General features: G+C 48.7%; 1 protein-coding gene across 1 annotated transcript in view; it reads right to left on the minus strand.

Moving 5' to 3' along the window:
* Positions 1–24957, minus strand: part of NTN3 (netrin 3) — a 49526-nt gene that overhangs the window by 12883 nt on the left and 11686 nt on the right. The window contains exons 2-4 of the mRNA XM_056866295.1: positions 20490–20678; positions 4476–4625; positions 4340–4393 (exon numbers count right to left, since the gene is read on the minus strand). Of these exons, the coding sequence (XP_056722273.1) occupies positions 4340–4393; positions 4476–4625; positions 20490–20678 (393 nt within the window). The remainder of the gene's footprint in view (positions 1–4339; positions 4394–4475; positions 4626–20489; positions 20679–24957) is intronic.

Genomic DNA, 24957 nt, shown 5'->3' on the forward strand with positions numbered 1-24957 from the left:
GGGCCCTGAATACTACTCTTGGAGTAAGGGAAGAGCAGGACGGAACCCCTTCAGCTTAGCAGACTCCCTTTGCAAAAAATAAAAAATGAAGTACACAGGTTTTCATCAAGTTTGATTTATAACACTCCCTCTCCCATTTGTCCATGTGTACAATCTTTAGGGAGGGGCCGTGGCTCAGTGGTAGAGCATCTGCTTGGCATGCAGAAGGGTCCCGGGTTCAACCCCTGGCATCTCCAGGTAAAGGGACTAGGCAAGGAGGTGATGTGAAAGACCCTCTGCCTGAGACCCTGGAGAGCCGCTGCCGGTCTGAGTGGACAATACTGACTTTGATGGACCTTGATGGTCTGATTCAGTAGAAGGCAGCTTCATAAGTTATATGTCATACGTCCATATGTCCTAAGGCTTTTCTGTTTCTTTTTTAAATAGGCTCGGGTTGCTTACTGCTTCTTTTATTGTCGCAATTTGTTGGTTCTTTTTATAAAAAACAGTTCTGCCATGTTACGCTGATTTCTATTGCATATTTTTAGTTTTTAACATTGCAAGACACCCCCCGCCCCAGTGCTGTTTAGTAGAAGGGTGGAGTAGTCGTGTGTAAAACGGGGAAGGAATAAGGTGTGTCAGGTGCTATACAGAAGCCAGTTCGCTTCCTGTGGAATTTTTTGGTCTCCGTGAGCTGGGTAATCCTGGGCAGGACAGAGAATGAGCAGAGGAGCGTGCAGCGGGGTGGCAGCATCCAACAGCAAAGGGAGGTTTAGGGTAAGGAGGCCTTTTGATACCTCAGGCTAAGCCCACCCGTTTTCTTCAAGCAGACACGCCCGACTGGTCCCCTCCAGCAACAGTGTCGGAGCTGCGGGTGGCCGAACCCAAATCCAGCTCCCAGGTTGCTTTGCTGGGAGGTGTAGCCCATGTGGAGCAAGAAGAAAGCTAGTGTAGCGTCGTTTTGGCAATCTGGTTCTTGTCCATGAAGAAGAGGCAAGCTGGGAAGGATCAGGGGTGTCCCCTGTCAGTTGTATGGGCCTCATGCAGACTGGATTCACACTGAAAGCTGACCTATATGTTGAGAAACAGCATATGGTACAGTCTCCGGGGACCACACCACTTCAGAACACAAGTGGAAGGGAGAAAGTCTGAATGAGACTTAAGAACTTCGAATGAACGTAAGACGTTTGAATGAGACTCAAGAACTTCGAATGAACGTAAGCAGTTTGAATGAGACGAAGAAGGAGGAGGAGGAGGAGGAGGAGGAGGAGAAGAGTTGTTTTTTATATGCCGACTTTCTCTGCCACTTAAGGGAGAATCAAACCGGCTTACAATCACGTTCCCTTCCCTTCCCCACAACAGACACCCTTTGAGGTAGGTGGGGCTGAGAGAGTGTGACTAGCCCAAGGTCACTCAGCTGGCTTCGTGTGGAGGAGCGGGGAAACAAATCCAGTTTGCCAGATTAGCCTTCACTGCTCATGTGGAAGAGTGGGGGAATCAAACCCGGTTCTCCAGATCAGAGTCCACCGCTCCAAACCACCGCTCTTAACCACTACACCACGCTGGCTTAAGAACTTCGAATGAACGTAAGAAGTTTGAATGAGACTTAAGAACTTCGAATGAACGTAAGAAGTTTGAATGAGACTTAAGAACAAAGGAACACCAAAATCCTGCATAAGGAAAGCCAGCTCTACAGGGTGAAATTCCTTCTCCGCATATTAGAGCGCAACATGCAGGGAGATGTTACTGTAGGGGAGGGGTCAATCTTGTTGAACCCCCCCCCCCCCCGCATACACTCATGCTCCAGTACACACAAAATTGCTCTTCTAATTATAGATAGTGTGCGTGTTTTAAATTTTAATTAATGATGGCATTGGTATTATCCAGTAGGTGCCAACAGAAGTCATGCATGTATCTATTGCAGTAGAGCATAGCATTAGGAGCTAGGACTGGCTTGGCCCAAATACTGCCTAAAACGCAACAGAAACATGGAACAGTTTTGGCCAGACGCTGTGGTGTCTTGGGGGAACAAAAAATGTCAATATGCGCCTGAGGCAAAAGACAGTTCTACAGTCTCCCATCAAAGCCTTTGAAAAGCTGTCAGCTGTACATCGTCTGAGAAAACAGCATGGACGTTCCTGCCTACCCAACGACAATGTGCAACACATGTCCCGGACGATCTGCATTACCAGCTAGGAGGCACGCCCTTGAACACATGTTGCAAAGATGGTCAAAGGACTTTTTTCTGCTCCTTCCATTTCACAAAAAGGTAAAATTCAGCTACGTTCGCAGGTAAGGCCCGGCTGCTGCTTCCCCTGGGCTGCTTCCCACGATGCTCCAATGACTTAAGAACGAAGAAACCACATGAGGAACACATAGGAAGATGTGGCTTCCTCAGGTGACAGATTCAAAACAGATAAAAGGAAGTAATTTTTCACACAACGCATAGTTAAATGGTGGAACTCCCTGCCCCGGGATGTGGTGATGGCTGCCAACTTGGAAGGCTTTAAGAGGGGAGTGGACGTGTTCATGGAGGAAAGGGGTATTCATGGCTATTAGTTAAAATGGATACTAGTCATGCTGCATACCTATTATCTCCAGGATCAGAGGAGCATTCCTATTATCTTAGGTGCTGTGGGACACAGGCAGGATGGTGCTGCAGTCGTCTTGTTTGGGGGCTTCCTAGAGGCACCTGGTTGGCCGCTGTGTGAACAGACTGCTGGACTGCTGCTGTAATTTTTGCGTTGTCGCACACTGGCCTTTTTGGGCTTAGCAGGCTGCAGAGGGCCATGCTCTCCTCGCGCCCTGCGGTCCCCCTGCCCCTGTTTCCCACCACCTGGCTCCAGCTGCGCCCTCCAACTGCACCGTCCGGGCAGAGATCTGATTAGAGATCACGAGCTGTACACAAAGGAGCTTGTGAGAACAGCTGCGTGGTCTGAGGACCTGGTGTGGGCTGGGACATGGCAAGAGACGGCGTGCGTGTGCGGTTAATACATCGGGATCGTAACAAGAGGCAAATAATCTTTTCCCTGTCTCAGTCTGCCTGGAGGGTCAGGCCAGCAACACTGGTCTTTTGCTGTTGCCGTTTAGCATAAGACTGCACCGTGGCGTATACTATACATTATCTGTTCGCTGTGTGTCTCATCCTTTCCCCATCACGTTATAATTAATAAACAAATAAATTTTAGTTGCAGCTAGTATGCCAGATACAACAGAAACTGACCATACAGAGTAGATGTTTACAACCAAGGCCAACAAAATTAGGAATCACCCAATTTTACATTTCCACAGATTAAGGAAGAAGCTAAAAAGACTAAACTGAGGCTATCGTATTTTGGTCACATCATGAGACCACAAGAGTGACTGGAAAAGACAGTCATGCTAGGAAAAGTGGAGGGCAGCAGGAAAAGAGGAAGACCCAACAAGAGATGGACGGACTCAATAAAGGAAGCCACAGCCCTCAATTTGCAAGATCTGAGCAAGGCCCTAGAGAGCATGTGCAGAACGTTCAGCTTGGGTGATGGGTGGTATGTAGATACAAATGAATCCACGTACAGGAGGATGTGGTGTTCTAGGCACAGACCACGTTACAGGAACAGTTATAGGACTGAACAAGATTTTTGTGGCCTAGCATCTGAAAAGGCCCTCATTCTGGCCTCCCCAAAATGTTCTCCAAAAGTCCACCAAAAACCTTACCATTTCCCACAGTTTCCATACCGCCTTCGTCAATATCTACTTTTGACATCTTTTTTTTTTTTTAAAGAAGGTGGTTCTCCTTCCTCCTGGCTCTGTGTTCCAGCTAATCAGGGATCACACAGATAACATGTTCTCTCTCTGCTTACGTGATGTGTGATGATCACTAAGTCAATTCAGAGCATCACTAAGGTTATGTGATGTGTGATGATCACTAAGTCAATTCAGAGCATCACTAAGGTTACGTGATGTGTGATGATCACGAAGTCAATTCAGAGCATCACTAAGGTTACGTGATGTGTGATGATCACTAAGTCAGTTCAGAGCATCACTAAGGTTACGTGATGTGTGATGATCACTAAGTCAATTCAGAGCATCATTAAGGTTACGTGATGTGTGATGATCACTAAGTCAACTCAGAGCGTGGCAATATTTTCTGCCCTTGCTCCGAATGGAAGAACGTTTTTATCCCATTTCATATGCCCCCCTAAATTCTTGCTGAAACAAGCATTTCACAGGAGATAAAGTGTCTGTGTGTTTGCATGTGTGTGTAAAATGAATCTTCTCCTGGTTTCAGCTCAGTCATAATAAGGTACACAAAAATACAGGTAGCATGCTAAAGCAGGGGTTCCCATTTTTGCCTTTCAAAAGCAAATCAAGCGCTTACCTGCTGGTTCCTCTGTGCTGGTGACGACAGATGTTGGGTTGATGGCAGGAATCTCTGGAAAAGAAAGGGTAAAGTTTCTTAAGGAAAAATACTAAAAAAAAAAGCATGCAGAGGATTTAAAAAACGCTTTACTCACTGATGCATGGAGCCACGGGCGAGCGGCTCTGCTGGTAGCCCTTAGCGCAGCGGTTGCAGGTTAACCCCGTCACGCCGTCTTTGCACGGGCACTGCCCGGTGGTTTGGTTGCAGGTTTTTCCAGCTGCGCCAACTGGGTGGCAGTCGCACGCTAAGGGTGGAACGGAGAGAGGATTTAAAGGCTACCGAAGTTGCAAAGGCACACAGACGCACTCATTTCACGAGCCGACATGCTGAGAGAGACACGGAGTTATGTGCATCCAAAACATAAATTCAAAACACATATAAAACAGACCCCCCCACACACAAAAAACCCCTCTTTCAGACATTCCAAATCTGGCCCACATTGTCGCCAATAAAGGTTAATGAAATGAAATGAAATGAATGACAGTGCAGGGCAGAACCACACATGACCTTGGCAAACTTTGGGGAAGGTGTTTGCCATTGAATTGCTTAATTTATTTGTTTAAAACATTTGTATCTTGTAACGACGGAGGGAGGGGAGAGGGGTGTTTCCTGGGGAGAACAGGCTGGTGGGCAGATCTGCTGAACCTTTCCCCCATCAATGAATCTCCCCCACAGTCCCTCCTTCTGCCTTCCCGGACAGGGTTATTACAGAGCTGGCAGGGAAGAAATGGGGAAACTAGCTGGAGAAAGAGGGTCCTGAGGGGAAGGCATCACCCTGCCCCTCACCAGATCACCCTGCTCTGCCTTCTGATTCTCCCCTGCTCCCATTATTGGTGGACTGCCCCAGACTTTTAAGAAAGCGACGTTTTATCGGATTCAATGGCTAACTTGTCAGCAAGCATGACTAGGTTTGCTCGGCCAGCAATTAAAATCAGGCAGAGTTTTCTTAAGAACGTACAATAGCCAACGAAATAGAGAAGGAATACCGTTTGATCACACAGGTTGAATGCATGTTTATTTATTTATCTTCCCAGTTTTAGTCTCTGTAATTTTAGGTTATTATCGTGCATTCTAATTTTATTCACATTTAGTAATCGTTCGGATATTAATTAGCTATGCGCTTTGATCATCTTGCCATTCTAAAACATTTCAACTAGTTTAACTACTTATTTTAATAGCAAATCTATTTGTATCTGTTTTTATCCTGTACCTTTTAACCATACAAATTTGCTTTCTTTGATGGTCTGTGACTGCAAACCAACAAACGATTGATTGATTGATTGATTCTCCCCTGCAAATCCTCCTCCATCATCAGCATTGCGAGACAAACCCCAGATTTGAACCGTTATATCTGCTTAGACCTGGCTGGCCCAGGCTGGCTTGATCTTATCAGTTCTCGGAAGCCAAGCAGGGCCCACCGCGGTTTAGCACTTGGATGGGAAACTAAACCGATTTATCGCGGCATACTTTTTTTGTTCAAACCAGCTCATTCAACATCTTCGGTCTGAGAATGCGAGTCGACTCTGGTTTTCCTGCTCCTTTTCAAAAAGTTTTACCGACGACTTAAAATCCTGCAAGGAGGCTGCCTAGATGTTCTTTTCATTTCTCGCAGTTATGAAACTCACCCCACCCCCAGACTCTGCCCTCTTCGAGAACAGGAAAATAATGGGATATAAATAGCAAACAAGTTAACAAACAATGGGAAGGGGAAAGGGAGCCCACCCAGTGGCTTGCAGCAAGAGGGCAGCCACCCCGAGTCTGAATTCTCGAAATCGCACAGAAGCCCGTTTGTGCAGACGAGGAACTCGCGTGGGTTTCCCTGTGGGACTCTTTGGTAGTACAATGATGGCCTTCATCTGCTCTGAGCAGCAAGCCTCAAAGTTTTGTTTCGTTTCTTGCACAGCGCTTACTTTAACATGTTGTCAAACCACTGGCGGTTTTACCGCCCGGGTTTCCATGGCCGCGCGTCACCACTGTCATCGGAACTAGTCAAATCTACCATGGCGGCGCAGAAGCATTGCCATAAGAAATGTACGAATATGTATTTCTGCCCAGTTTCTTTCCCCCTTTTTTTGCATATGTTTGCAATGTCCCAATGGTTTTCTTTGCCAGATTTCCTGTTTTTTTTTTATTGTTTGTCACCTTTTACGGAATTTATTTGCCACGGATGCAAAACCAGGCGTCGATTTCTTCTCGCGTCACGTTTCTAGCGGATGCCCCTTATTCCGGTTTCATCCCAAGTGTGGGTAAACCATGAAAAGAAACTGGACGTTTTGAACTGAACCAGGCGTGTCACAAAAATCCCAAAAGGCCCCGGGGAAGAAAACGGCACCCTCGATAGAGGAAGGTGTACTTAACTGAGCTGAAAGATGCTACAGGAAGGGTCGCATGAAAAAGTGGAGGGAGCACCCCCCTACAGCCCTGGCCCCTACACCCGTACTTCTTTAATAGGAACAATACCAGTTGGACTAACTTACCATGTATATGCAAGGTGGTAGCTTAAGCATCCTGACTTGGTACCTGTGAATCTATGATACTATCATGTTTGAATCTAACAATCTTTGTTCTGTAGATATATCAGTAGCAAGGAGGCGCAATTTTCTCCAGCATCTCCCCTGCCCTTTCTTAAATGGCAGCTACTCCCTGCCCCTCTGCAGGTAACTATTTATCGCCCTTAATTTATACATATCACCTTTCTCCCTGTGTTCTTTTTTTTAAAATCCTGTACCCCCCCCCCAAACAAGTAGACCAATCAAGGCACACATAAAGCTGTCCAAATTTAGGGCCGCCAGGTCCCTCTTTGCCACCGGCGGGAGGGTTTTGGGGTGGAGGCTGAGGAGGGTGGGGTTTGGGGAGGGGAGGGACTTCAATGCCGCAGAGTCCAATTGCCAAAGCGGCCATTTTTCTCCAGGTGAACTGATCTCTATTGGCTGGAGATCAGTTGTAATAGCAGGAGATCTCCAGCTAGTACCTGGAGGTTGGAGGAAAAAAAGGCACCACTGCACCAATATCAATAGATAAGGAACTTAGTACAGGAGCGAAACATACAACGTTGTGCAAAGATACAAACTTTATATGCTACAAAAATTACAAGACTGACAACATGTCTACATAGATAATGCACCAACAATAAAGACAAACATAGTGGCTATATACAAAATATGAAGTCCGGATGCATAAAATGGAGTTACTTTCTCATCATATGTCTTTCTATAGTTTGTAGATCAATAGGTAACTTCCAAAGCAGAAAAATTCAGAAGCAAGGACGTCTCCTCGTTTTGAAGTATCTTCTTGTTTCTGAATTTTTCTGCTTTGGAAGTTATCTATATAGACATGTTGTCAGTCTTGTAATTTTTGCAGCATATAAAGTTTGTATCTTTGCACAACGTTGTATGTTTCGCTCCTGTACTAAGTACCTGGAGGTTGGCAACCCTACCCAAATTGCATAATGTTCCTCAAACTGCAGAATCTGAGATTTTGTAGCATCAAATGCATGTAGCAGCACATAGTGGATTTCAGCTCTTCCTGTTTTAATGGTGTGGGTTCAAATCCCACTGCCGCCAAGAAACATTGGAGGGAGGGAGGGAAGGGCCACTGACCAGTGGCAGAGAACATTCTTCCTAAGGAGAAAGTCCCAAGTTCATTCTCTGGCGTCTCCAACTGAAAAGATCTCCGGCCGATCTTTCTTGGCCAGACAGCCTAGAACGGCAGCCTGTCAGAGCAGATCACGTTGACTTAAAATGACCAACGGTCGCTTGGTATCAAGCGGCTTTATCCACATTCTTCTTTGCAGACGTTATGCATTCCCAGCTTGTTCCAATGGGATGTACCTGACCACCAGATGCACTCTGGATATGCTTTTCTATTTTTTTTAAAAAAACAACCACCCTTAGAATGAGACTTGGCCTTTCCGAAGCCTGAGCTTCTCGGGTTAAGCTCCTGGAGATCGGAGCGTTTGAACCGACACGCACAGCTGCTTTCCAGCATTAAACTCCGGACACCCAGAAAGAGCCAATTTCCCCCTTGCCACCCCAGGGCTAGCCCAGCTCCATCTGTTTCGGGGAGCGGTCTGGCTCAGATGGAAAATGGGAAGCGTTTCCCCGCTACCTTCGGCTGCAAAGCAATCGCGGGCAAGTGACGGGCCGGGCCGGGAAAGGAGGGTGCGTTAGGACTCATTAAAGGCAACTAATTGCAACCTTGAGAGGGGAGGAAAAGGAGGGGGGTGAGAAATCAAACAGAACGATGAAGGGTGGGTTCCTGCGAAGAATTTTTAACTTTGGGGAAAAAAATGCGTAGTAAAAGCTGGACTGGTTTATGTCAAGGCGAAAAGGGGGTAAATTTATTTACAATGCTTTGCACATTTTTTTTTAAATTGTCAGTAAAGGAAACCCTGCTTGCTTTGACTAGGTCTCCGGGGCCAGTTGGGCAGCCCTTTTTGGCCAAGGATCGCTGGGTGCCCGCTCCCTCTGGCCGCCAGAAAGCACGCGCTCAATAGCGAGACCATTAATTATACAGCAGCGCATTAAAAGAAATATAAATATCCCAAGGCTGCATTTATTACATGAACATTTCTACCAGCCCTACCCAAAAAAAAATTAAAACCTGTAAGTACAATTCCCAAATAAAAGGGTACTCGAGCGGAGGTTTCGTTGGGCCATGGATGAACTTATGAAGCTGCTTTATGTCAAGTTAGATCACTGACCCACAAGGGAGGTATTTCCTATTCTAACTAGCAGTGTCTCTCCAGTGAAGGGCCTTTTGGGACACCTCTTCCCAGGTATCCTGCACCCGGAGAGGACAGGGATTGAACACGGGACCTTCTGTGTGCAAAGCATGAGCTTGCCACCAATTCACACTAGTATTGTTCGCTCTGACTGGCAGCGACACGCCGAGGTCTATCCCACCACCTAGGGTCGCCAACCCCCAGGTTGCACCTGGAAATCTCCTGCTATTACAATGAATCTTCAGATGAGTTTCCCTGGAGGAAATGGCTGCTTTGGAGAGTTGACTCCATGTAGGGTTGCCAGGTGCCCGCTGGTGGCGGGCAAACCCCCAGTAATGTGCCCCTCTGCCCGCCGACCAGCTGAGGGCCGGTGGACAATCATGCACGTACGTGCCACCTGGCAAGGAGCCTTAGACCACTCAAACTCTTAGTTTGAGTGCTAAGGGTCGCTGCGGCCCTTCCGGTGTAAACATGCATGTGCGCGCACACAATCTGAAAAGAAACCTCCCGCCGAAGGTGAGTGGGGACCTGGCTACCCTAACTCCACAGCATTATACCCTGCTGAGGTCCCTCCCCTCCTCAAAACCTGCCCTCCCCAGGCTCCACCTCCAGAATCTCCAGGTATTTCCCAACCCAGAGCTGGCAACCCTACCACCACCTGCTGTTTGAGATCATTTAGCTGGAAGGATCAGGCCCGGGAACTTTTGCTTGGTGCGGCTCCACTATTGAGCCATAGCCTCTCTTGGTAGCTTCTTTCCATGGGTTCATGCACATTGACCTTTGAGCCCTGAGCAGGAGAAAGCAGCGATGGGATTTACCTGTGCTAAAGGAGGAGAGGGCAGTCGCTGCATCCACACCTGTGGAGCCATGACACAGCCGCACCTCCACCCTAGAGGTGGAGTCAGCGCAGTCAGCGCAGCCGCACCTCCACCCTAGAAACCTCCCGCCGAAGGATGGGAGGGGCCTGGTAAGCCTACCCATCAGCCAGTCTTGGACCCGGGCCTGTTTAAAAGATGGGGAGGGTGAGTATCAGGATTTCCATCGGCGTAACAGTCAAACATGCCTCCCAAGCCAAACAAAAACACACACCCATGCACGCATCCACAAAAAGAGATGTTATCATTCCCCCTAATTTTCACCAGATGGGAACTTGCCAGAGCGCCCCGTCCCCGGCGCAACGGGCCCTCTCTGACTTTGCAAGAAACGAGACTGTACACCATCTAATGGGGAACAGATGCCATGGGCCTTATCAGATCTTGGCCAGGATTGGAAACGGACGTGTTTCTGATGAGGGTATTTTGGGGGCTCAGCTGTGATAACACATGGCAGCGGGTGGCGGAGTCCTCGGATGCTGCCGAGCCTTTCCTCAGCCACAACACGCTTTGATGCTGCGGAGCCCCATGTAAAGCTTTCCCCTCGCGAGCCGGGGCTGCTCTTTCCTCATGGAAACACCAGGTAGTCATAACGTGGCTTGCGGGAACCCTCCAGGGATCCCTGTGCGTCTTAGCCTCGAGGACACCGATGAGGATGGTGGGGTAGCTTTGAACCTCAAATCGGAAAACCATATGGTAGACGGCAGCCTGGCTAAACTCCATCGTTCCACATTGTCTGAAGGGTCTTGAAATGAATCTCCATGCTGACAGCATGCATAATTCCTGGCTGCCATTGGGAGTTGTGTGTACTAACTAATCACAAAATCACACACAGTTGGAAGAGACCACAAGGGTCATCCAGTCCAACCCCCTGCCATGCAAGATCCCACAATCAAAGCACTACTGACGATAGCCATCCAACCTCTGCTTAAAGACCTCCAAAGACAGGGACTCCACCACCCCCCTTTGCAAGGCAAAGGACGGAGTCTTCTATTTCATATAATCATAGAGTTGGAAGGGACCACCAGGGTCATCTAGTCCAACCCCCTGCAAAATGCAGGAAATTCACAACTACCTCCCCCCCCCACCCCCAGGGACCCATACTTCATGCCCAGAAGATGCCCAAGGTGTCCTCCCTCTCATGATCTAAGCCGAAGGTCATAGAATCAGCACTGCTGACAGATGGCCATCTAGCCTCTGCTTAAAAACCTCCAGGGGAAGGAGAGCTCACCACCTCCCGAGGAAGCCTGTTCCACCGAGGAACGACGCTGTCAGCTGCAAAGCTCATGGAATTTCTTCTTCTCTCTTACGGGATCTCTGCCAACGGGCTGAAGTCCCCGTAACAGCCCCTGCTCTGAACGCAACAACCACCTGGACTTTGGTGGACAGCTTCGAAGAACAGGGCTAAAGGCAGGGCCCTCGTCCACCGACGCTCCCTCCCAAAGGAAGCGCCACCAGGCCTGTTCATTGCTGCTCTTGAGAAGACAGGTCAAGGCTTGCGTTTCAAAGGCCTTTGGGTGATTCAGGATGCTCCGTTACTGGTGGTTTGCTAACATTTACTGTCAACCTTTCACCTGCTTTGGTACAGACTTTGGATATTTCCATAACTAGCTGTTGGGTGTGGAAAAGACACAATAGACCCATGGTGTCTTGACCGTATTAAGACAACTTCATATGGTCACCTGTGGGCAAGGGCCCACGACTCAGTGATGAGCACATGCGTAGAGTGCAGAAGGTCAAAAGTTCTCACCGTTGACATCTCCAGTTGAAGGATCTCAACAGAGACCCAGCAGAGCTGATGCCAAAGGGACCAATGGTCTGGCTTGGTATAAGGCAGACTTGTGTGTCCACCTGTTCTCCGTCTGGATGAGGTTTTGGGAAGAGGAGGAACTTAATGGGGGAAGAACCAGAAGGGTAGCCTGCCAGCCCACCCCAACAACCAGAGCTGGCCATGGAATCACTGGATAGGAAGAAGCTGCCCCCCCCGTCCTTACAACAGCTTCTGGGCATGCCCCCGCTTGCAGGGTCGGCAACTCCTTGAAGGGAGCTTTCAGTTACCAGGGTCGAGCTTAAATCACCGCGTTCGGCTTGCCAAGCAGCCTGCTCTCGCACCTCCGACAGAGGATATTTTTGCTTCTAAGAGCTTAGCTGCTGCTGCTCCGCCGGCTTTCACTGGATCCTGTGCACATTTTATGGCTTTGCTTAAATGACGGGGGGGATTAATATTGCGACATGCCTCCTTGGGCTTTTTTGCAGTTACAACCGTTCAATTAACCCCCTGTCTGAATGCTTGCCCTGCGTTTTCCATATGCCCAGCTTTTCCATATTATCAAGTTCAGTTTATACTTTATCCGTTGGCAGAGGGATCACCCGAGGTATTAGCCTGTCAGCTTTAATCGGGCTTTCCCCTCCCAGACGTCCTTGGGATGCCGCCCGAGCATTCAGCGGGATCCTGCTTGCACTCTAGGTATGAGAGCGTGCTTGCAGCAAAGACTTTCTGGGAACTGTCTCCAGAGGATATTGCGCTCCTGGCAGGGGCACAGAAAACGCATTAGAGATGCAACTTGGAAAGCTATTAATGAACTTTAAAAAAAAAAACCCTTTTGCTTTCTTGCCCTTGAAAGAGAGGTGCCCCCTGTTTTTGTGCACGTCAATCCTTTTTTGATGCATGCAGAATTAAAACTAAGTCTGTGGAAGCAGGCAGCGTGGGAGCAGGTGGGAACCCCATCCGTACCCAGCCCCATGCTTACCCCGTTCACCCTCTCCTCCTTTCCCCCCTCTGCATCCGTGCGCGTGCCATTCCTGGGAAACTGTGCAATCTGGATTCCCTTTTTGCCTCACTGTCCTTTTGCTTCCCAAGCCGTGCGTTAATGCTTTTGTGCGCGGGGGGTGGCGTCGGCGGCTAGGTGCCGCGCACCATTTTGACCGTCAAGCTGAACACTGCCACCCTGCTCCATGGGGCCTAAGGGGAAGTGCCCGGGCAGACTTTATGTGGGGCTGCCCTGGAAGGAATATGACGACAACCTGGAAAACGTCACTTTTCGCAGTGCCAAGTTGCTACTAACATCTCTTTCCCAAGACTGAGATGAGAAACATTATGTTGGCGCAGTGTCCTTTTATTTATTCATGGAATTGTAACCTTTCTTGTTACATGAAGCTTATGAGGGCATACATATTTCTTCATCTTATTTTATCCCCACACCAACCCTGTCGGGCAGGGCAATGGTGAACGATCCGAAGACATGCATGAAGCTCAACAGCCAAGTGGAGATTTCAACTCAACCCTTCCCACTGTTAGTCAGTGCTCCTGTGTGGCTGAAGTCCAGAGCTGGGAACCTGCCCACGAGGCACGTGGCTGCCAGCCACATTAGATGTTCACCCATCTCCTCTGGAGAGGTAAATCTGAAAGTACTCCTTCTTGGACCAAGCATGCAGGATCCTTGAGATTCGGATGGCTCACTCACTGCTAGGACTCTAAAGGCACTGGGCAGCATCCTTTGGCAGCATCCAGGGGAGGGGCAGTGGCTCAGTGGCAGAGCATCTGCTCGGCATGCAGAAGGTCCCAGGTTCAATCCCCGGCATCTCCAGTTAAAGGGACTGGGCAGGTAGGTGATGTGAAAGACCCCCGCCTGAGACCCTGGAGAACCGCTGCCGGTCTGAGTAGACTTTGATGGGCCAAGGGTCTGATTCAGTATAAGGCAGCTTCATGTGTTCATAGCTTTACTTATGTTCTGGAGTGGGGGGGACTAGGCAAGTAGGTGAAGTGAAAGACCTCTGCCTGAGACCCTGGAGAGCCGCTGCCGGTCTGCATAGACAATACTGACTCAGATGGACCAAGGGGCTGATTCAGTATAAGGCAGCTTCATGTGTTCACAGAATTGGAGGGGGGGATTCTGTACTACTTTGGATCTGCAGTCGGTAGGGGGGGGGGAGAAGTTTGCTCTGCTTTGCAGGATCAACCTCTTCTTTTCGTACAGGAGCTGAACGCCTCCCCCCACACATATCCCGGGCATTAAAGGTTTGCGGTTTGGACGCCCATCACAGCTGCATCACCTCTCAGGAGAGACGCTGTGCCGTTTCCTAATGCTCTGTGATTACTTTCGGGGGAAGAGCTCTCCGAGCAGGGCTTGTCCCGACAGACTTCGAGCGCCTGCTTCAAGCTTCGCAGATTAGAGACCCGAAGCCAGACTCTCTTTCCGTTGTGGAGGGAAGGGACGCTTTTCCGTGGGTTTCCTTGCAAAAAGGGATTTGACTGAAAGGCTGCCAGAATAGGGGCTGGGTGGGGTGGGGGGTGGGGGCTGAGCGGGTGGGTGGGAGCCTTCCCCCTTCTAGTTGTCTTCACTTTGAATATTTCTGCACAGACAGCCTGACTCAATTTCCCACACGCACTTACCTCTGAGCGGCTTGTGCGTGCGTGTGTGGTATGGGATAAGCCGGGATCTCTGCAAGGAAGACTCCCAAATCCCGAGCAAAGAACATAAGCTGAGCAACAAGAGCTTTTGTTTCCACCCTGACTGGCTTCAAGGATGCCAGAGGAGGATGGAGGAGAAGGTAGAAACGACGGTCGCGGATCACCGCCGAGCACTCGGGTCAGGAAGTAACCCACACCCAGTCTGGGCCGCAGCCGGAGTCTAGGGAACACGTTTTCTCGCTGCGTTCCTAATGCAAGACATCAACAGCCTCCCAGTCTCTTTGGACCGCAGACAGACTAGAGGCGGCTCAGATGGATGTCAGTTGTTGACTGGAGGCGACATGTTATAACAGCGCTTAAAGATCTTGACCTTTTTTGTCTCCACGCGTAATTCCAGATGCTGGCACTGATCTAAATAAGCCCTAAATGGTCTGGGACCACCTTAAAGTACCTTCAAGGCCGCCTTCTCTCGTACGTGACAGCCTGAGCTTTATGGTCATCCATACCTGTCCTGCTTTACATCCTCTGGAGGAGAGGCAGGTGGCCATGAGAAACAGGGCCTTCTACGTGGTGGCACCTCGTCTACGGAATACCCTTATGCCGTCACCGAGGTTTGCTATCTTTCAGTACTATGGGACTAATAGCAAGCCTTTTTAAAAAAAAGAGGAGGAGAAGAAGGAGGAGGAGGAAGAGGAAGAGGAAGGAGGAGTTGGTTTTTATATGCCAACTTTCTCTACCACTTAAGGCAGAATCAAACATGCTTACAATCACCTTCCCTTCCCCTCCCCACAACAGACACCCTGTGAGGTAGGTGGGGCTGAGAGAGCTGTGAGTAGCCCAAGGTCACCCAGCTGGCTTCATGTGTAGTAGTGAGGAAACCAACCCGGTTCACCAGATTAGCCTCCGCCGCTCACGTGGAGGAGTGGGGGAATCAAACCCGGTTCTCCAGATCAGAGTCCACCGCTCCAAACCACTGCACCGCGCTGGTTCTGTATCTTGTTGTTTTCCTCGCAATGGCATTGTTGTGTATGTATACACATTGTTGTGTATTATTCCCATACTGATGTTTTGCTCCTCTGATACGTGCATTTTTAACTGGTTGCTGTTTCTATATGCAGATGGGCTGAGCTCTTGGGTTGGGGAGGCGCATGGAAGGAAGAGGAAGAAAAAAAGAGGCAGTAAGGAGAGGTTTCACCGCAGCAGGAGCAGCACCATCAAATCCCTTCGCAGCCCCCAGAGGAAATGACTCAGGGTCCCCCCCCCTCGAGAAACCACAATCTGACAAGTTCACTGCCTGCCCTGCCGCTTTTATGCTGGGCTGTAATACGTAGGGTGTATTTCTTACTCCCTGCCCCGAGGCTCAGCCGATTCAGCTGCAGTACAACGAACGCCCATAGATGGTAGAAACAGGCTTGGAAGATCTGCCCACCAAGGTTAGATCTCAGAGACGGAGAAAGTGGGAATGTAAATATAATTCTCACATGAACACATATGAACACATGAAGCTGCCTTATACTGAAACAGACCCTCGGTCCATCAAAGTCAGTATTGTCTACTCAGACCGGCAGCGGCTCTCCAGGATCTCAGGAAGGGGTCTTTCATAACACCTCCTTGACTAGTCTCTTTAACTGGAGATGCCGGGGATTGAACCTGGGACCCTTTGCACGCCAAGCAGATGCTCTACAAACGGAGCCAAGAAACCCAGCTTTCCTTGCAACATGGCCCTGATTCCCCCAGCTGCTTTTCCAGGCCAGACTGCACATCTGGGCTCCAATCCTGGCATCCCCGGGGTTACATGTGGCTTAACCCTGAGCTGCCTGGATTTTATGCTGGTCTGGGTTGGAGAGGTGCAGCATCCCCCCCCACAAACATATGAGAGCCGGACCTCACAAGAATCCCTGCTCTCTCTTGTGGCCACTGCCACCGACCGCCACATCCCACCCTTCCCAAAAGCAATTTCCTGCCGGAGACATGGAAGCTGTTTGACGTAGACTCCCCCCACGGTCAACTCCTGGCCAAGGGGCCGCTCGTTTCCAACATGGCGGCCACAGCAAGGTGACAGAAGCACAATGGCCCTTTGGGGACACGGGCGATCTCCGGCGAAGGGGGAGACCGGGAGGCAGGACTCGGCCAGCTGCACCGTGCCAGACCCCCACAATGCCTCCGTCTGCCGCCGCCGCCTTCGCCTTTACGAGGAGCTTGTCAAAACTGTGACGTTTCTCAAATTATGTTAATGTGCTTTGTTATGTCTCTGTTTTTATTTTTTAAATGATTTTTTTCTTTTCTCTCTCTCCTTATTATTAATATTCTATTATTATTGCTTATCAAAATATATTAAATAAGGGGAAAGTATAACATTAAAATAATGACTTATAAGGATTAGAAAATATTAATACAAAGGAGACACCAGATATTTGTAGGGAGGGTTGGTGGTCCCTTCCAGCTCTATGATTCTATGTGCTACCCCACACCATTCTCACAAAATCTTAACGGCAGTCAATGCTTATTAATTGCAAACACTGGCTGGGGACGACGACTGGGGGCAAAATAAATGATACGTAGCATAAATGTAAAACTTTGAATATTTAAAATTCCCAGGGCATGGTTAGTCGGCACATGATACAGGAACTCTGCAGGTCTAAACGTGAACTGGAGCCGGTCAGTGCCAAGATGGAGACCTCTAGAGAGCATTGTGAGTACCCCCTTGAGTTGCATGATGGAAGACAGGTGGGATATAAACGAAACAAATTATAATTTCAGTTTTTGGGGAGCTTGGAAAGACAAAATCAGCCTTCGCCATCACCGGCTCCCTACCCACTGGCATCTCGGGTTTCAGGATCTCACGTCACGGCTGTAGAAAAGACTTCCACCTGCAACTTTGCAGAAATATCCCCAGGGTCGATATATCAAATTAGAACTTAAGTGTCCCAAATAAGAAGGAACCAGGATCTGCCTGTGTTCTTTTGTACACTGCGCAGTCCAGAGATGATTAACCTTTCCAGCATCATCAGAACTTTGTTGTGCAGAAGAGGGAATCTGGACAGATGCTATGCTTGCCACCCTCCAGGTGGTGGCTGGACATCTCCAGGCATTACAACTGATCTCCAGGCGACGGTGATCAGTTTACCGGGAGAAAATGCCCAATTTGGAAAGTGGAATCTTTGGCATTATGCCCCAGGGAAGTCCCTCCACCCCAAACCCTCTCCTCTCTGCAAGTTGGTGTTTTAAATTATATTCCATCTGATTTGTTTTAGAATTACTTTTGTGAGTGTTATTACTGTAAGCTGCTTCAACAGCAGGGAAAAGTCAGGCTACAAATATATTAACTGAATGTATTTTCAAAATTGTTATTATGGATGTCACTGTTCACAATTTACCAACAGGACACATGGACACGTGAAGCTGCCTGATACTGAGTCAGACCATCGCTCTCTCAAAGTCAGTATTGCCTACTTCAACTGGGAAGGGCTGTGGCTCAGAGGTAGAGCATCTGCTTGGCATGCAGAAGGTCCCAGGTTCAATCCCCAGCATCTCCAGTTAAAGGGACTAGGCAAGTAGGTGATGTGAAAGACCCCCACCTGAGACCCTGGAGAGCCGTTGCCGGTCTGAGTAGACAATACTGACTTTGATGGACCAAGGGTCTGAATCAGTATAAGGCAGCTCCATGACTGGCAGCAACTCTCCAGGGTCTCAGGTAAAGGTCTTTCACGTTACCTACAAACGGATCCTTTCAACTGGAGACGCCGGGGATTGAACCTGGCACCTTCTGCAGGCAAAGCAGATGCTCTACCGCTGAGTCACAGCTTGTCTCCAACGGAGAACTGACGGTGAGAGCCCCTTCCTGAAGACCACATCATGAGTTTGCGCCAGGAGCCAGACCTTAACCCCCAAGTCTCCAAACTCTATTGGAATACACATGCACAACACTTCAGCTGAATTAAAGTTGAGTTTAAAATAATCTAAACATTTAGTGGGGGGAAAACATCATTGAATCCTTCAGCTGGAAAATAAAATGAAACGATCCGAACACTCCTGATGGATACATGAGAACAGCCTGCCGCCAAGGAACGAGGGCAGAGCTGAGGTCACCGTTATGTGTTTATGATTACCCACAGCCTCTGGCACGGGCATCAAGGTTGGAGACGAAGGAAAGTGTCGGACGTACCAAGTTTTAAGGCTTTGAAAAGGAGTGAATCAGAGTCTCCGAGCTCTCTCTCCAGACCGGGAATCAATGGGCGAAGACGCATGGTCGCTTTAGCCTCCTTTATTCCCTGAGACTGGGAAGGGCAGCCATGAAGGAGCTAGAAAAGATCCTTAATTGTAAGGATGTGTCACTGGCCACCAAGATCAAGTTAATTCAAGCCATCGTATTCCCTATTACTATGTACGGGTGTGAAAGCTGGACAATGAAGAAATCTGATACGAAGAAAGTATATTCCTTTGAAATGTGATGATGGAGGAGAGTGTTACGGATACCCTGGACTGCCAAAAAAACAAATCAGTGGGTTATAGATCAAATGAAGCCTGAACTGACCCTAGAAGCTAGGCTGTTGAGAAGACAAAAGTCACTGGAAAAGAGTCACTGGAAAAGACGATCATGCTAGGAAAAGTTGAAGGCAGCAGGAAAAGAGGAAGACCCAACAAGTGATGGACGGACTCAATAAAGGAACCCCCGGCCCTCAGTTTGCAAGAACTGAGCAAGGCTGTTAAGGATAGGACACTTTGGAGGACATGGATTCATAGGGTCGCCATGAGTCGGAAATGACTTGACGGCACTTAACACACACACGGTCCCTGTTTCAGCCAGGATTTAGCCAGGATCGGACACACGTTTGGCAAAAACACATGAGTTCGATCCTGGCTGAATCCTGGCTGAAACAGGGAACAAAGGAGGCTATAGCGACCATGCATTTTCGCCCAATGACTGTGGGGGAAGCTGATGCTCAGAATGCCACCACTGGTTTTGCTAAGCCGAGCGTCAGTATCTTTCCCTAACGCCGGCACACAAGAAATTAAGACTTTTCAGTCTATTTAAAAAAACAGCCATCCGTCCTCGCAGCGCTCTCTCTGGGTACATCGGCTTTCAGGCCTGGACAGCCTTCAGAAGTTCAGAGGCATGAGGGAAGCGTGAGGCTAATGAGAGAAACATGTTTCCAGACTACGGTGTGCTGCGGACACCGGAGCAGCGAGCATGGATTCCTGGCCGACTTGGTGCCGAGGGGGCTCCTCGGAGGCAGCTCCCCACGGCGCACCGCCAACTCAAAACACTGTGACACAGCTCATTCATTCAACTTAAGTCCTGTTCCAGATTCTTCTGGAGTAAGGTGGACGTAAGAGCAGCGGTACAGGATCGGACCAAAGGTCGCACTGGTCGGGCGTCCTTTCCAACACTCGTGTATGAACCGGCAGGCTCGAAATGCTGACAACAGCCCTTTCAGACTGGGCAAGGTATGGTCCGTTTCATGATAAGGCCAAGAGCTTTTCTTTGCCAAAGCCATCTCTCCGGCCTTCGGTTCTTCCCAGGGAAAGTTGCACGCACACCACGGCAGCTCCTCTCATTAGTTCGTAAAACAACGGAGGCCAAATTCGATTGGCGAAACTTCCTCGGTAGGGTCGCCAACCTCCCAGTGGGGCCAGGAGATCTCCCGCTATTACAACTGATCTCCACGCAGAAGCATTGCAAACAATAAAACGCAGACTATTAGAGATTGGGTTTCAAAATCTTAATAGTCTTGCTAACAGGACTTGCTCTCCATTAAGTCTGGCTGAAACAGGGAATAAAGGAGGCTAAAGCGACCGTGCGTTTTCGCCCTAAGTCTTAAGGGCATAAAAAATTGCCGAAGCACCATGGATAATTCCCTGGGAGGTAGGGTCAGGAGGCGGTGGCACATCTAAGATACCTGCTGATGGACAGGGGGAATTGGGAGAAATGCCAAGTGTCCAAGGTTCCTAGTAGCATGCCAGAGGGTCACAGATGGGTGGCAGATAGGGCTTTCAGATGGGCACGGGGATCAGGTGCATCCTCTCCATCCCTCTTTCCCACGCATTCATCGAACAAATAAACGCAGCTACGGATGGAAGTGTCAGGAGAGGGTCCCTTACCTTTGCAGGCCTTGCGGTCAGTGATGGACTTGCTCATGTCCCGGTAGAAGCCCTCCTTGCAGTAATGGCAGTGCCGGCCAGCGGTGTTGTGGCGGCAATTGAGGCAGACGCCTCCGCTCTTCCGCCCGGAGAGTTTGTAGAGCTCCATGTTGAAGCGACAGCGGCGGGCGTGAAGGTTGCAGTTGCAGGCTGGAGAGAAGAAGAGGAAACAGATGGAAGGAGGCCGCTGGTTTTCAGAGAACAACTGCCGCTGGATACGGAGGTTAAGAACATAAGAAAGCCCCTGCTGGATCAGACCGAGGCCCATCAAGTCCAGCAGTCTGTTCACACAGTGGCCAACCAGGCGCCTCTAGGAAGCCCACAAACAAGACGACTGCAGCAGCACCATCCTGCCTGTGCTCCACAGCACCTAATATAATAGGGCATGCTCTATGTAGTGGTTAAGAGCAGTGGTTTGGAGCGGTGGACTCTGAGCTGGAGAACCGAGTTTGATTTCCCCACTCCTCCACATGAGCGGGGAAAGCTAATCTGGGGCACTGGAGTGGTTTTCCCCGCTCCTACACACGAAGCCAGCTGGGTGACCTTGGGCTAGTCACACTCTCTCAGCCCCACCTACCTCCCAGGGTGTCTATTGTGGGGAGGGGAAGGAGATTGTAAGCCGGTTTGAGTCTCCCTTAAGCGGTAGAGAAAGTTGGCATGTAAAAACCAACCATCATGCCAATAAATAAGGTTATGGATGGATAAAAACCAACTCTTCTTCTTCTTCTTCATTGGGTGACCCCTGAGACCCAAGATAATGGGAAAAACCACTTGGTCAGGGACTAGGACCAGAAAATGGGAGGCTGTTTCTACTAAACCAGGGCCGTTGGAGGACATGTCAGTGCTGTCTGTTTACTGCACATCTTTACTAAAGCCTTCCTTGATCTGCAACATGGGATTATAATCCTTTCCTTTATCCCTTAGAAGCTCCTTGATCCATTGATCTTGAGCAGCATCATTTTGAATCTAATGTTTGGGGGATATAAGGACTGAGATAAATTTTTGCCACTGCCAATATAGCCTTGGGATTCCCTGTCGCTTAATAAAAAAGGCAATATATCAGACGCAGAGGCATTGGATTTATGTATTAAAAGAGGAGAGAGATATCGTGCTCTAAGGTCCTCATAGAAACGGCATTCCAAGAGCACATGAGCTAATGAGTCAATGGAGCCAGAAGAATAATAGAATCATAGAGTTGGAAGGGACCACCAGGGTCATCTAGTCCAACCCCCTGCACAATGCAAGAAACTCACAACTACCTCCCCACACACACACACAGTGCCCAGAAGATGGCCACGATGCCCCCCCTCCCATGAACTGCCCAAGTTCATAGAATCAGCATTGCTGACAGATGGCCATCTAGCCTTTCCAGTAATATATGGTAAATTCAAAATTCTGCCCTGCATAACCATTGAAGGGTTGGCATTTAACCTAGCTAGAAAGAAGGCTCTGGAGAGGCGAGGGATTGTCAAAAAGTAGGTAGAGGCAGGAAAAACCACGTGGTGGTAGTCTGAAAAAAACTGAGATAAGCAAACGCGACGAGCACGAAAACATGTGCTATCATAATCAATCTCTTTGATTTTGCTTTTTTTTTTCATTGCAGTGAAAGCTTTTTCCAAGATCGGATAACGCATCCCACGAGATGCCCGTCAGCGACAGCTTCTCTCCAAAGATTTTTTGCCACGAGGATCTATAGGAGTCCTGAAAATAGGTACCCCCAGTGCTAAAAAAAACACCAACGTAAGTTGTAGCTTAAAAGCGAACAACCGTGCCCTAGATTATATTCAGAACATGCCCAACTCCGGGAGCTCGGGGAGGGTCCCAAGGGGAAAAGGAGGATTCCCCAGGCATATAGATCCCTGATCCTTTCCCACAGACTGCTAACTCACGCGACGACCACCCGCTTCGAGCTTGGGGGTCAGTATGTCGCTTCTGCTATTCCCTGCCACAGCTATTAAGGAATACGGACAGTACCCAGCTGTGGCCAGGTTATGGGGCAGGAGGGTGGGAGGAGCGGTGGCAGCAGTAGCAGCACCGGAGACAGCTGCTAAAGCAATTTTGTCCTCCCTTCTCCTCCACACACCCAGTCCCCCCCTTTTCTCTTATTAGCCTCAGAAACCAAGGGTGTTTTTTTTTAAAGGTATCCATGTGTGCAAGATAAATAATAATAAAAAAGGAACCAGCATGGCCAGCTCCTGTTTAACGCTCTTGCAAAAAAAGATAACGGGAACAAGGTTTCCTCCTGCTATAGACGCAGCCGTCTTCCTTTGACCTCAGACACCCCCCCCCCCTGTTCCTCGGTCCTTTGGTCAAATCAAGGCTTTGGTGAGAGTTTTTCCAGGCATGCTGTGAAATTCATTAATGCGTCAGCTCAAGATTTAACTGCTGGGCCTGCTTATCATTTGCATGGAAGCTCCTCTCCCCTCACTCAACTCCCCACATCCACGTGGCTTGCAGCGCTCTGCTTCCATTCTCTGCAAAAGAAGAAAGCGGAGGGGGGGGGGGAGAAACCACTGGCGACCAAACGCATACAAAGAACATGAAGCTCAAACACACTGGCTAAGCAAGGATCTTCACAACCCTCCATGCCAACCTCGGCGCAAGGCGCTGGGCAATGAGAAGAATTACATTTTTGCAATGCTCAAATACAGTCTCCCACAATGCGGTGCGGACTCTAATCTGGTGAACAGGGTTTGTTTCCCCACTTCTACACATGAAGCCAGCTGGGTGACCTTGGGGAGGGGCTGTGGCTCAGTGGTAGAGCATCTGCTCGGCATGCAGAAGGTCCCAGGTTCAATCCCCGGCATCTCCAGTTAAAGGGACTGGGCAGGTAGGTGATGTGAAAGACCCTTTTCTGCCTGAGACATGTGGTCTGCCTACGTTGTAAAGGAAACCTCCTGCATTATATTTCTCAGAAGCGAAGGGGCGGCTGGGAAGAAAGTGCAGGTAAATGATTGCCCAGCTTCGTCTCATTGCCTCTGGCTTCATCAGTGAGTGTTGAGCTCAGAAGGACGGAAAGACATAGGAAGGGAGGCTGAATTAAAGCATGTCTTCTAATTTCTCATCCTCTCTGGGTCATCTAAAAAACCCCTCAGCATTTCAATTTTGCAATGAATCGAATCTATTATCATGCCCCTCTTCCATTTCTTCACACTTAATTTTGGCCATAAACATAAATATTTTCCAGCATTATTTTCTGCATCCATAAATCTGCATTAAACATTCTATGCGCATTATACAAATTACATACATTATACGCATTAAAAAAAACCATACCAACAGTGTACAAAAACCACACAATGCCAACAAAAGCCTTCAATGCAAAGAGAACCGTTGAAAAGAATATAAATGAACATGAAAATAAATTAAATAGGGACGCTCTGCTCATCCATGGCTGAAAACTACCTGCACTCTTTCCCAGACAGACCCACAATTGGACTCCGTGGGAACAGAAGGGTGTTTCGGATGGCCTTTCTTGGAGGCTATATTTCAACCCCATTTACCCCCTTCTCTTGGATCACTGGTTACTGGGAGCCTGGAGTTCAGAAGACCCGGGCTGTAGTCTCCATTGCAAATTAGATTGCGCCTATATCCGGTGTTTGCCTGGCATCACATAACATGCATTTACAACGGATGTGTTACTCAGTCGCCCCTTACTAAACACTTCTTTTACAAACACCCCTGTCCACTTGGAACTTTACAAGTAGCTTCAAGTTTTGCTTCTTTGAGCCTGCTCTCTGTCCCTTTGTGGATCACTGGATGGACTGACCAAAAATTAAGAACGTCTGAAGTATTTCTCATCCAGACACATATTGGGTCTTACTGATTTCAATGTAGAGTTGTATACACTGCCAACTGAAGATTCTCTTCATGCATCTGAAGAAATGGCCTCTAGTCTACAAAAGTGTATGCTCTCGGAAATAGTGTTTAATAGAGAATGTAAGAACAGAAGAAAAGCCATGCTGGATCAGACCCAGGCCCATCAAGTCCAGCAGTCTGTTCACAAAGTGGCCAACCAGGTGCCGCTAGGAAGCCCACAAACAAGGCGACTGTAGCAGCACCGTCCTGTCTGTGTTCCAATGCACCTGATATAATGGGCATGCTCCTCTGATCCTGGAGACAACAGGTATGCATCATGATAAGTAGCCATTTTAACTAGTAGCCACAAATACCCCTCTCCTCCATGAACATGCCCACTCCCCTCTTAAAGCCTTCCCACTTGGCAGCCATCGCCACATCCTGGGGCAGGGAGTTCCACCATTTAACTATGTGTTGTGTGAAGAAATGCTTCCTTTTATCAGTTTTGAATCTCTCACCAGCTTCAGCAGATGACCCCGCGTTCTCATATTATGAGAGACTTCAAGAATCTCAGAATTCATTCCTTTTGTATTTACTTTCCATGTTTGGGCCACCTCACCCAAAAAAATAC

The sequence above is a fragment of the Euleptes europaea genome, chromosome 21 (assembly GCF_029931775.1).
Source record: "Euleptes europaea isolate rEulEur1 chromosome 21, rEulEur1.hap1, whole genome shotgun sequence".
Lineage (NCBI taxonomy): Eukaryota > Metazoa > Chordata > Lepidosauria > Squamata > Sphaerodactylidae > Euleptes > Euleptes europaea.